The sequence below is a fragment of the Periplaneta americana genome, chromosome 11, assembly GCF_040183065.1.
Source record: "Periplaneta americana isolate PAMFEO1 chromosome 11, P.americana_PAMFEO1_priV1, whole genome shotgun sequence".
Classification (NCBI taxonomy): domain Eukaryota; kingdom Metazoa; phylum Arthropoda; class Insecta; order Blattodea; family Blattidae; genus Periplaneta; species Periplaneta americana.
The window spans coordinates 160,053,584-160,068,065 of record NC_091127.1 but is presented as its reverse complement, the minus strand read 5'-3'; the positions used below and the strand labels follow the sequence as shown (position 1 = coordinate 160,068,065).

Here is a 14,482-nt window from a genome sequence, read left to right as displayed (position 1 = left end):
TTCCATTATTTCAGGAATATTTTGAATGCCAAACTTTTCTACAATGCAAAACAAAATAGGCCTAATGGTATGAGATCTCTTTTCATGGTGAGGTTATGACTGCACATGAACTAGAGAGACTATCTCAGCAGAAGCAGCCATTTCAGATGTATTGCTTACCGGCATGAAAATATATAATATCAAAACAGTAATGATTATATGAACATCAAGATAAATCTTATCCCAAAATACAGGTAGTCAAAGAAAATCAAAATCATTTTAAACCCAATATAATTATGGAATCTGCTTAGAAAACAGGCACCTACCCCAGCCGTGGTTCTGCTTCAGACCATGGTTTCGAGCCATGGCTCAGAAAAATGAAAAAGACCTCGTTTTATAAATCCAAACGCGGTTTAAAGCCATAGCCGTAATCTATACCTCGTTTTATAAATCCAAACGCGGTTTAAAGCCATAGCCGTAATCTATACCTCGTTTTATAAATCCAAACGCGGTTTAAAGCCATAGCCTTAATCTATACCTCGTTTTATAAATCCAAACGCGGTTTAAAGCCATAGCCGTAATCTAGACCTCGTTTTAGAAATCCAAACGCAGTTTAAAGCTATAGCCGTAATCTAGACCTCGTTTTAGAAATCCAAACGCGGTTTAAAGCCATGGCCGTAATCTAGACCTCGTTTTATAAATCCAAACGCGGTTTAAAGCCATAGCCGTAATCTAGACCTCGTTTTATAAATCCAAACGCGGTTTAAAGCCATGGCCGTAATCTAGACCTCGTTTTATAAATCCAAACGCGGTTTAAAGCCATGGCCGTAATCTAGACCTCGTTTTATAAATCCAAACGCGGTTTAAAGCCATGGCCGTAATCTAGACCTCGTTTTATAAATCCAAACGCGGTTTAAAGCCATAGCCGTAATCTAGACCTCGTTTTATAAATCCAAACGCGGTTTAAAGCCATGGCCGTAATCTAGACCTCGTTTTATAAATCCAAACGCGGTTTAAAGCCATAGCCGTAATCTAGACCTCGTTTTATAAATCCAAACGCGGTTTAAAGCCATGGCCGTAATCTAGACCTCGTTTTATAAATCCAAACGCGGTTTAAAGCCATAGCCGTAATCTAGACCTCGTTTTATAAATCCAAACGCGGTTTAAAGCCATGACCGTAATCTAGACCTCGTTTTATAAATCCAAACGCGGTTTAAAGCCATAGCCGTAATCTAGTCCTCGTTTTAGAAATCCAAACGCGGTTTAAAGCCATGGCCGTAATCTAGACCTCGTTTTAGAAATCCAAACGCGGTTTAAAGCCATAGCCGTAATCTAGACCTCGTTTTATAAATCCAAACGCGGTTTAAAGCCATAGCCGTAATCTAGACCTCGTTTTAGAAATCCAAACGCGGTTTAAAGCCATGGCCGTAATCTAGACCTCGTTTCATAAATCCAAACGCGGTTTAAAGCCATAGCCGTAATCTAGACCTCGTTTTATAAATCCAAACGCGGTTTAAAGCCATAGCCGTAATCTAGACCTCGTTTTATAAATCCAAACGCGGTTTAAAGCCATAGCCGTAATCTAGACCTCGTTTTATAAATCCAAACGCGGTTTAAAGCCATAGCCGTAATCTAGACCTCGTTTTAGAAATCCAAACGCGGTTTAAAGCCATAGCCGTAATCTAGACCTCGTTTTATAAATCCAAACGCGGTTTAAAGCCATAGCCGTAATCTAGACCTCGTTTTATAAATCCAAACGCGGTTTAAAGCCATAGCCGTAATCTAGACCTCGTTTTATAAATCCAAACGCGGTTTAAAGCCATAGCCGTAATCTAGACCTCGTTTTATAAATCCAAACGCGGTTTAAAGCCATAGCCGTAATCTAGACCTCGTTTTATAAATCCAAACGCGGTTTAAAGCCATAGCCGTAATCTAGACCTCGTTTTATAAATCCAAACGCGGTTTAAAGCCATAGCCGTAATCTAGACCTCGTTTTAGAAATCCAAACGCGGTTTAAAGCCATAGCCGTAATCTAGACCTCGTTTTAGAAATCCAAACGCGGTTTAAAGCCATAGCCGTAATCTAGACCTCGTTTTATAAATCCAAACGCGGTTTAAAGCCATAGCCGTAATCTAGACCTCGTTTTATAAATCCAAACGCGGTTTAAAGCCATAGCCGTAATCTAGACCTCGTTTTATAAATCCAAACGCGGTTTAAAGCCATAGCCGTAATCTAGACCTCGTTTTATAAATCCAAACGCGGTTTAAAGCCATGGCCGTAATCTAGACCTCGTTTTATAAATCCAAACGCGGTTTAAAGCCATGGCCGTTATCTAGACCTCGTTTTATAAATCCAAACGCGGTTTAAAGCCATAGCCGTAATCTAGACCTCGTTTTATAAATCCAAACGCTGTTTAAAGCCATGGCCGTAATCTAGACCTCGTTTTATAAATCCAAACGCGGTTTAAAGCCATGGCAGTAATCTAGACCTCGTTTTATAAATCCAAACGCGGTTTAAAGCCATGGCCGTAATCTAGACCTCGTTTTATAAATCGACCCGAAATTTCTCTTAAGGATAGCGTCTCGTCAGACCGATGGAAATCATGGAACAAAGTAATGAAACGGCGCTGTGGAACCTGAAATGAGATCACTGTTACATCTGTAACTTATTCATATTCTTATTATGGAATATGTGCATACTAATTTCGAAGATGAAACACAGTACTCACGCAGCTCCGGACGCTGCGAGCAGTCGATGTTGAAGGGCAGGTCGCACTTCTCGTGCATGGGGCTGAAGTCGTTGAACACCATGCCGTCCGGGCACAGCTTCTCGGTGATGGCGCCGTCGATGCACTCGTAGTACTTGTCGCACTGGTAGGCGTCTGCGAAATAGCCGTTGGGCTCTGGACACTCGTCGGTCGTATCGTCCGCCTCCTCGGCGGCGGCGGCGGTGGTGGGCTTCTTCGTGGTGCTCGCTGGGCGCCGCGGTGCCGCAGCCTGCTGCTTGCGACTGGGCGCCTGTGCGCACGCCACCCCTGCAACACGCACGACTTCCTTATATAACACTACTACAGCCAGGCAGATGGAGGGATGCATCGATGGATGAATATGTCCGTAAGGAGTAGAGACGTAGGATCATAGACAAATGGTTGAATAGTTTCATAAGTAGGCAGGTAGATATGTAGTCTACGTACGTATACAGAATGCAAGGGAAATAGTCTTGCAGATTTTCGGAGTGAATAGCTCGTGTTATACATATGTAACAAAAACTATAATTATCATATTGGTGGAAAGTTAACATTTTTTTCAGAAAAAAATTGTATTCTCTCATTTAACAACCCCTTATTTATTTATTTATTTATTTATTTATTTATTTATTTATTTATTTATTTATTTATTTATTTATTTATTTATTTATTTATTTATTTGTTTCTTTGTTCATTTATTTGTTTATTTATTTATTTATCTATTTATCTATTTATTGATTTATTTATTTATTTATTTATTTATTTATTTATTTATTTATTTATTTATTTATTTATTTATTTATTTATTTATTTATTTATTTATTTATTTATTTATTTATTTATTTATTTGAGATCAGAACACGCGAAGACCTAATCCGTGATAGCAGATGATGATGATGATGATGATAATGATGATGATTTATTTACTTATTTATTTTTTTCACTCATTCATTTATTCATTCGTTCATTTATTCATTTATTTATTAATTCATTCATACATTTTTTATTTTTTATTTATATTTATTTATCTATTTATTTATTTATTTATCTATCTATCTATTTGTCTACTTGTCTGTTTGTCTGTTTGTTGGTTTATTTCTCTGTTTCTTTACTTATTTTTTACTTATTTATTTATTCATTTATTTATTTATTTATTCATTCATTCATTTATTAATTTATTTATTTATTCATTCATTCATTTTTTTCATTTTTTATTTATATTTATTTATGTATTTGTCTACTTGTCTGTTTGTCTGTTTGTTGGTTTGTTTGTCTATTTATTTATTTATTTACTTATTTTTATTCATTTATTTATCCATTCATTTATCCATTAATTTATTTGTTTATTTATTTATTCATTTATTCATTCATTCATTTTTTTAGTTTTTATTTATATTTATTTATCTATCTATTTACCTACTTGTCTGTTTGTTTGTCTGTTTATTTATTTATTTATTTATTTATTTATATATTTATTAATATATTTATTTATTTATTTATCTATTTGTCTACTTGTCTGTTTGACTGTTTGTTGGCTTGTTTGTCTGTTTCTTTACTTATTTATTTACTTATTTTTTACTTATTTATTTATTTATTTATTTATTTATTTATTCATTTATTCATTTATTTATTCATTCATTTATTAATTTATTTATACATTCATTCATTTTTTATTTATATTTATTTATCTATCTATTTATCTATTTGTCTACTTGTCTGTTTGTCTATTTATTTATTTATTTATTTACTTGTTTTTTATTCATTTATTTATCCATTCATTTATCCATTAATTAATTAATTTATTTATTTATTCATTTATTCATTCATTTTTTTAGTTTTTATTGATATTTATTTATGTATCTATTTATCTACTTGTCTGTTTGTTTGTCTATTTATTTATTTATTTATTTATTTATTTATTTACTCTGTTGAAGTTAAAGCCATCAGGCCTTTTCTTCCACACCACCAGAAATGCAATACAACTACAATAACAGTATTTTTCGGTAACTATTGCGAGTAAATCGTGATGCACTTGGGGAGCTACGATAGGTAACGAAATCCGGTTGCGAATGCCAGCTATAACGGCTGGAGGGGATCATCATGCTAACCACACAATACATCCATTCTGGTTAGATGATCGTCCACCTCTGCTTCGGCATGTGGGCGTGAGGCCAGCAGCCGGCTGGTCGGTCTAGGCCCTTCACGGGCTGTAGCGCCACGGATTATAAAAAAAATAGATTATTGCGAGTAGGATCGTGATTTTTGTCCATATCGATAGAGTACGAGTAGTATTCCTAAACTAAGTAGTTCATAACAGACAATTTGTCTCATATTACAACATAATATGTAGGACGCATTCGCTTTCCATGACTTTTACAATTTGTACCATAAAGTTGTGTAGAGTGTAAACACATCTGGCAGCGCAACAATCACTTTCCAACCAGAACCTTACTTCCTACAGGAGAGGTTCTTACAGTCTCCTTGACATAGATAACCTAAGACAGCATTCTGTGACAAGCGGAAAGCGACAAGCGGTGTGAGCGGAACACTGAAATGTGGTCCGCATATTTAATTTCAATTCAGCTGGTATGCCTGTCTGCATTACCTTTCACTCAACCACTGACTAGATTTTATTCATATTTAGTATTCCTGAATCGTATTATCCTGGAAGTACTATGTAAATGATAGATCACAAATTATTTTATTTGAAATCGTTAGTATAAAAGCCACAAAGCAATTAATGTTTCAAAGTCTGCTCTAATTGTTTACTTATTTAATTCTTTAGGAAATGTTAGTTCGGAGTAACAATGATTAAATGATAAAATATTCTTCGGATAGAAAATAAATTCTGACAAAACTTGTAGAATGTTTATTTACATTAATTATTAATACTAATTGATATTAAGTTTACGATAAATCAGTAGCTAAGAATGCCTTAAATATTGCCACTTTTAGACAAGTTACCTTTAATACATTTTCCACGCGCTGTTTATCTAAAAGACTAATGTACTTCATAACGATAGCATGGTCGAGCATTTCTTCCACCATCCCTTAACCTAATAAGAGCTGTTTACCTACACATAAACAATTTCTCAAGTGGCTTTTGTCCCAATGATTTCTTGTTGGGTAGTTTTGATCTTCTTAGATTTAACGGTCGATATTTACACACGTCCACCTTTATGGCTCAAAAGATACCATCCATCTACAAAGCCATTGTACACTGTTTCTATCTCGGTTAAGGAATAGAGATTTATCTTCCTCTTTAATAGAAACTAGATGTGTTCCTTCTGTTGTATTTTCTTAAGAGATTGATTTTACTAATGAATGTCTAGTGTTGCTTTAAAGCCCTCTGCTTTTACTAATGAATATCTAATGTTGCTTCAAAACCTTCTGCTTTTACTAATGAATGTCTAGTGTTGATTGAATACCCTCTGTTTTCAGTAATAAATATCTAATGTTGCTTCATAACCTTCTGCTTTTACTGATGAATGTCTAGTGTTAATTGAATACCCTCTACTTTCAGTAATGAATATCTAATGTTGCTTCATAACCTTCTGCTTTTACTGATGAATGTCTAGTGTTGATTGAATACCCTCTGTTTTCAGTAATAAATATCTAATGTTGCTTCATAACCTTCTGCTTTTACTGATGAATGTCTAGTGTTAATTGAATACCCTCTACTTTCAGTAATGAATATCTAATGTTGCTTCATAACCTTCTGCTTTTACTGATGAATGTCTAGTGTTAATTGAATACCCTCTACTTTCAGTAATAAATATCTAATGTTGCTTCAAAACCTTCTGCTTTTACTGATGAATGTCTAGTGTTAATTGAATACCCTCTGTTTTCAGTAATAAATATCTAATGTTGCTTCATAACCTTCTGCTTTTACTGATGAATGTCTAGTGTTAATTGAATACCCTCTGTTTTCAGTAATAAATATCTAATGTTGCTTCAAAACCTTCTGCTTTTACTGATGAATGTCTAGTGTTAATTGAATACCCTCTGTTTTCAGTAATAAATATCTAATGTTGCTTCATAACCTTCTGCTTTTACTGATGAATGTCTAGTGTTAATTGAATACCCTCTGTTTTCAGTAATAAATATCTAATGTTGCTTCATAACCTTCTGCTTTTACTGATGAATGTCTAGTGTTAATTGAATACCCTCTACTTTCAGTAATGAATATCTAATGTTGCTTCATAACCTTCTGCTTTTACTGATGAATGTCTAGTGTTGATTGAATACCCTCTGTTTTCAGTAATAAATATCTAATGTTGCTTCATAACCTTCTGCTTTTACTGATGAATGTCTAGTGTTAATTGAATACCCTCTGTTTTCAGTAATAAATATCTAATGTTGCTTCATAACCTTCTGCTTTTACTGATGAATGTCTAGTGTTAATTGAATACCCTCTACTTTCAGTAATGAATATCTAATGTTGCTTCATAACCTTCTGCTTTTACTGATGAATGTCTAGTGTTGATTGAATACCCTCTGTTTTCAGTAATAAATATCTAATGTTGCTTCATAACCTTCTGCTTTTACTGATGAATGTCTAGTGTTAATTGAATACCCTCTACTTTCAGTAATGAATATCTAATGTTGCTTCATAACCTTCTGCTTTTACTGATGAATGTCTAGTGTTAATTGAATACCCTCTACTTTCAGTAATAAATATCTAATGTTGCTTCAAAACCTTCTGCTTTTACTGATGAATGTCTAGTGTTAATTGAATACCCTCTGTTTTCAGTAATAAATATCTAATGTTGCTTCATAACCTTCTGCTTTTACTGATGAATGTCTAGTGTTAATTGAATACCCTCTGTTTTCAGTAATAAATATCTAATGTTGCTTCATAACCTTCTGCTTTTACTGATGAATGTCTAGTGTTAATTGAATACCCTCTGTTTTCAGTAATAAATATCTAATGTTGCTTCAAAACCTTCTGCTTTTACTGATGAATGTCTAGTGTTAATTGAATACCCTCTGTTTTCAGTAATAAATATCTAATGTTGCTTCATAACCTTCTGCTTTTACTGATGAATGTCTAGTGTTAATTGAATACCCTCTGTTTTCAGTAATAAATATCTAATGTTGCTTCATAACCTTCTGCTTTTACTGATGAATGTCTAGTGTTAATTGAATACCCTCTACTTTCAGTAATGAATATCTAATGTTGCTTCAAAACCCTCTGCTTTTACTAATGAATATCTAATGTTGCTTCAAAACCCTCTGCTTTTACTAATGAATATCTAATTTTGCTTCAAAATTCTCTTCTTTTACTAATGAATATCTAATTTTGCTTCAAAATTCTCTTCTTTTACTAATGAATATCTAATTTTGCTTCAAAATTCTCTTCTTTTACTAATGAATATCTAATTTTGCTTCAAAATTCTCTTCTTTTACTAATGAATATCTAATGTTGCTTCAAAACCCTCTGCTTTTACTAATGAATATCTAATTTTGCTTCAAAATTCTCTTCTTTTACTAATGAATATCTAATGTTGCTTCAAAATTCTCTTCTTTTAATAATGAATATCTAATTTTGCTTCAAAATTCTCTTCTTTTACTAATGAATATCTAATGTTGCTTCAAAACCTTCTGCTTTTACTAATGAATATCTAATTTTGCTTCAAAATTCTCTTCTTTTACTAATGAATATCTAATTTTGCTTCAAAATTCTCTTCTTTTACTAATGAATATCTAATTTTGCTTCAAAATTCTCTTCTTTTACTAATGAATATCTAATGTTGCTTCAAAACCCTCTGCTTTTACTAATGAATATCTAATTTTGCTTCAAAATTCTCTTCTTTTACTAATGAATATCTAATGTTGCTTCAAAACCCTCTGCTTTTACTAATGAATATCTAATTTTGCTTCAAAATTCTCTTCTTTTACTAATGAATATCTAATGTTGCTTCAAAACCCTCTGCTTTTACTAATGAATATCTAATTTTGCTTCAAAATTCTCTTCTTTTACTAATGAATATCTAATTTTGCTTCAAAATTCTCTTCTTTTACTAATGAATATCTAATTTTGCTTCAAAATTCTCTTCTTTTACTAATGAATATCTAATTTTGCTTCAAAATTCTCTTCTTTTACTAATGAATATCTAATGTTGCTTCAAAACCCTCTGCTTTTACTAATGAATATCTAATTTTGCTTCAAAATTCTCTTCTTTTACTAATGAATATAAATGTTGCTTCAAAACCCTCTGCTTTTACTAATGAATATCTAATTTTTCTTCAAAATTCTCTTCTTTTACTAATGAATATCTAATTTTGCTTCAAAATTCTCTTCTTTTACTAATGAATATCTAATTTTGCTTCAAAATTCTCTTCTTTTACTAATGAATATCTAATTTTGCTTCAAAATTCTCTTCTTTTACTAATGAATATCTAATGTTGCTTCAAAACCCTCTGCTTTTACTAATGAATATCTAATTTTGCTTCAAAATTCTCTTCTTTTACTAATGAATATCTAATTTTGCTTCAAAATTCTCTTCTTTTACTAATGAATATCTAATTTTGCTTCAAAATTCTCTTCTTTTTTTTCACTAATGAATATCTAATTTTGCTTCAAAATTCTCTTCTTTTACTAATGAATATCTAATTTTGCTTCAAAATTCTCTGCTTTTACTAATGAATATCTAATTTTGCTTCAAAATTCTCTTCTTTTACTAATGAATATCTAATGTTGCTTCAAAACCCTCTGCTTTTACTAATGAATATCTAATTTTGCTTCAAAATTCTCTTCTTTTACTAATGAATATCTAATTTTGCTTCAAAATTCTCTTCTTTTACTAATGAATATCTAATTTTGCTTCAAAATTCTCTTCTTTTACTAATGAATATCTAATTTTGCTTCAAAATTCTCTTCTTTTACTAATGAATATCTAATTTTGCTTCAAAATTCTCTTCTTTTACTAATGAATATCTAATGTTGCTTCAAAACCCTCTGCTTTTACTAATGAATATCTAATTTTGCTTCAAAATTCTCTTCTTTTACTAATGAATATCTAATGTTGCTTCAAAACCCTCTGCTTTTACTAATGAATATCTAATTTTGCTTCAAAATTCTCTTCTTTTACTAATGAATATCTAATGTTGCTTCAAAACCCTCTGCTTTTACTAATGAATATCTAATTTTGCTTCAAAATTCTCTTCTTTTACTAATGAATATCTAATTTTGCTTCAAAATTCTCTTCTTTTACTAATGAATATCTAATTTTGCTTCAAAATTCTCTTCTTTTACTAATGAATATCTAATTTTGCTTCAAAATTCTCTTCTTTTACTAATGAATATCTAATGTTGCTTCAAAACCCTCTGCTTTTACTAATGAATATCTAATTTTGCTTCAAAATTCTCTTCTTTTACTAATGAATATCTAATGTTGCTTCAAAACCCTCTGCTTTTACTAATGAATATCTAATTTTTCTTCAAAATTCTCTTCTTTTACTAATGAATATCTAATTTTGCTTCAAAATTCTCTTCTTTTACTAATGAATATCTAATTTTGCTTCAAAATTCTCTTCTTTTACTAATGAATATCTAATTTTGCTTCAAAATTCTCTTCTTTTACTAATGAATATCTAATGTTGCTTCAAAACCCTCTGCTTTTACTAATGAATATCTAATTTTGCTTCAAAATTCTCTTCTTTTACTAATGAATATCTAATTTTGCTTCAAAATTCTCTTCTTTTACTAATGAATATCTAATGTTGCTTCAAAACCCTCTGCTTTTACTAATGAATATCTAATTTTGCTTCAAAATTCTCTTCTTTTACTATTGAATATCTAATTTTGCTTCAAAATTCTCTTCTTTTACTAATGAATATCTAATTTTGCTTCAAAATTCTCTTCTTTTACTAATGAATATCTAATTTTGCTTCAAAATTCTCTTCTTTTACTATTGAATATCTAATTTTGCTTCAAAATTCTCTTCTTTTACTAATGAATATCTAATTTTGCTTCAAAATTCTCTTCTTTTACTAATGAAGATCTAATTTTGCTTCAAAATTCTCTTCTTTTACTAATGAATATCTAATTTTGCTTCAAAATTCTCTTCTTTTACTAATGAAGTCCCTTCCAACGCGTTTTATTACAAATCTTGACCGTTAAAATTTTATTCCAACTTCATTATCATGAACATTCGGAAGGTGAAGATATAATAATCGTGAGTCTTTGTCAGCCTTATTGTATGATGGCGGCTCGCCTCAAGGACGAACAACTGGACATCACAAGGCAAGGCCGGGGCGTCGCCTCCGACAGGTTTTAATGACATGAGTAATATCCAGATCCCGTTCTGTGAGGAACTTGGAGTCAGATCAAACTAAGATTGTTTCACGTAGATATAAGCAGAAAACGTTCAAGATAATTCAGTAGATTGAAGAGCAAAAAACGCGCTTTCTTAAAGACAAGCATATTTTAATTTAAATCCGGTAATCGCTGTTATATATTTAGGCTATCTCTATTACATATAATGTATTATAAAGTTATTTAATATTACTGTGGAAAAAAATTAAAACAAATAATTTTATATTTTAGTGTAAATACTGATGGTGTTTGGGTAAAGGTATATAGGTCTTAAAAATGAGTTTTGCAGTAAATTAAAATTAAATTTCGGACTCTTACTTACATATGGCTTTTAGAGAACCTGGATGTTCATTGCCGCCCTCACATAAGCCCGACATCGGTCCCTATCCTGAGCAAAATTAATCCAGTCTCTACCATCACATCCCACCTCCCTCAAATCCATTTATTATTATCCTCTCATCTACGTCTCGGCCTCCCCAAAGATCTTTTTCCTTCAGGTCTCCCAATTAACACTCAATACGCATTTCTGGATTCACCCATACATACTACATGCTCTGCCCATCTCAAATGTCTGGATTTAATGTTCCTACTTATGTTAAAATTTCGGACTCGTATTGCAAATAATTTTCTACACAAATAAAACACATCAAATGCTGGTAATATTTCGTTTTTTTTTTTTTTTTTTTGCACTCCCACTTGTAGAATTTAAATTTTGTATTCGCCTGGGGAACAAAAACTCCATTTACACAAAAAACGTAACCTCCTTTAGCAGAGCATAATCGATATTAATTATATTGATGCATAAGTTCGTAGCGCTTTTGTTCGTCATCACGAGACTGCGTTGCTAGGAGATTGTTTATCGTTTATCATTTATTATTTGCAGCATTGTGCTCGTAAATACGCCTTGAAAGTTTATGCTATCTGTGGACAAAAGAAGACGGAGTGTCATGTGGAAAAATAAAAAACTCCCGACATATTCATCTGTTTGAGATTAATATAGGAGGAAAGGCAGCGGAGGCGGCTCGAAACACTATTGTGCCGTGTACGGAGACATTGCCATCGGAAAAAAATATTACAAGAAAATTGTTCTGTACTCAACACACAACATCCCGTACAGAAGATGATGTTATGCATCCGGTGAGATAAAGAAGGTGACATCGAATTGCTTCCCAGGAATGTAACCCCGCCTGTTGATATTTATTCCGTAATTGAAGAAAAGCGACCGGGAAGATTGCATCAAGTACTGCTGCAACACGATAATGCACACCAGAACTCGCTAACATGACGAAAGCAGCTATCCAGGAGCTTGGTTGGGAGGTGATTCCACATCCCTCATACTCTCCCGATCTTGCGCCCTTAGATTTCCATCTTTTCCGTTCTCTATCCAACAATCTTCAAGGGAACTCATTAAATTTGATAACGAAGATGCTTTATAAACTTGGTTTGACGATTTAAACTCCAAACCAGCAGATTCCTTCAGACGCAGAATCGAAAAACATACAAATATATACGTTTTTGTGCATTCTTATAATTGTCAGTAAAGCTTTCTGTATTTAAAGTGGGATCTACTGTGAAAATCTTTAGAATGCGATCACTTGAATCCCACAGGCACATTGCCGACCTCTGAAAGACAGCTTATTCCATCTTTCATGTCTCTTAAAGGCTGATTGTGCTTTGGAAGTAAATGCCACGTTTCTAATGCGAGAAATGTGTAAAGGCCCATTCACAATGAAAATTAAACATAACCGTAACATAAACACAGAAATTTCCGGCCATTTTATCAAATGGGATCATTCACAATGATTCACATAAACACAGATATTAACATGAAACTTTGCGAACTCCAAACTTCCATGCTTATGCTTAAGTGATTTGCAAACAGTACACAATCGTGGAGCGCTGAAGTATACGACAGAATATGAGGAAATGGCGTCGTTGTTATGTTTCCATGGTTACCAAATATCTTTGCTGTAATGTTTGTGTCCCCATTATGAATGATGTGATTTTACCGTAACGTTTACATTCTTAAGTTAACGCTTATGTTAGCCTATGTTTAACTTTCATTGTGAATGGGCCTTAACTGTTATTCAATACAAATTGAAGTACAAAGCAGGACGTTGATAAATTAGTCTCTTCGTGAAGGTTATCCAGATACAGCTTTTTTGTGTAGTTATTTTTGTCGTAAGTCTTTCAGCAACTGTTGTGGTGATACAGTCTCCCCATATTTTCTACTTCACTTTGTTTTCTTTTATGTAATGCACGGCGTGTGAAGTATTACTAGCTAAATAAGGAACAAAAGCATGAAGTTTAATTTCCATATGTTAATTTATTGCCTAGTTTCTATTAACTCTAAGAAGAAACTGAAAACATTAATCAATAAATGAGCCTTTCATTGCACAGGATGTCTGACTCAAGACATTCATAAATTGTTTTAGTTTTAGTCATCACGCACAACACGACACACACTACTTTTCGTCGTTGAAATTCTCTAACTCGCAGCGTTTGTATTTTAGTTTAAATAACGATTGAGAACAGCTAAAATAATAAATAGACATAGGTTCAATGTACTAATAATTGATTCATTAATTCATACGATGTGTGAGTGAAGAAACAAACATTTATAATACCGGTACTCAGATTTTCCGAGGATAGTTCATGGCTCTTAGCTATAGTGGTGCGTTCGTGAATGTCTCGACTGCCTAGGAGGGTTCGATAGTCGGTCCTTCCTCTTGTACTTTTTTAATTTCGAACTCCGATTCCCGGTGATTCTAGAATATTCTAATTAATACTACTTTAAAATGGAAATAATCTATCGCAACATCATATGAATCAGAATGTCCCACAACAGTAGCAATAAAAGCTCGAATTCTTCCGTCGGTAACCATTCACGTTTTAAATATCTGAAGCTCGTAACAGCAAAAGTGAAAGATAGCGAAAGAAGAATTAAATATAAGATGTTCCAGCGAGAAAACTAAGTCGATATCGTCCAACTTAATTGCGGGTTGTTATCGATCTCGTATGTCTTAGACCATATTATGGTCTGTCACAGTCTGAATCCAACTTTCTTTTTGATCTACCCAGGTTTTGATGCTCTGATAGTAGTGTCAATAGGCATGACATAATGAAATGAATTAATTAATTTTGTTAAAATTCTGCGCTCTCTGTTTTTTAATGATGCGTTGCTTATTTCAAATGAAACGAAACAAATCAATTAATTTGAAAGATTGGATATAACTTTCATAATAAGAAAACGATGTTACAGGAACTATCAGAAAAGCAAATGACTCGATAAAACATTGTCCAAGAGTGGAATAAACGTTAATAAGGAGAAAGAAACTAAATAATATAACAGATTAACAGCATGTGTTTAACGTAAAATTATCATACGAAGACTGAAATTCGTAACATACACGTGATGATGTCACTGAACGTTATAC

The 14,482-nt window shown here is 32.5% G+C and overlaps 1 protein-coding gene across 1 annotated transcript in view; it reads right to left on the bottom strand.

Moving 5' to 3' along the window:
* LOC138709510 (protein obstructor-E-like) overlaps positions 1-14,482 on the bottom strand; it is a 45,953-nt gene that overhangs the window by 17,562 nt on the left and 13,909 nt on the right. The window contains exon 2 of the mRNA XM_069840329.1: positions 2,708-3,013. Within this exon, the coding sequence (XP_069696430.1) occupies positions 2,708-3,013 (306 nt within the window). The remainder of the gene's footprint in view (positions 1-2,707; positions 3,014-14,482) is intronic.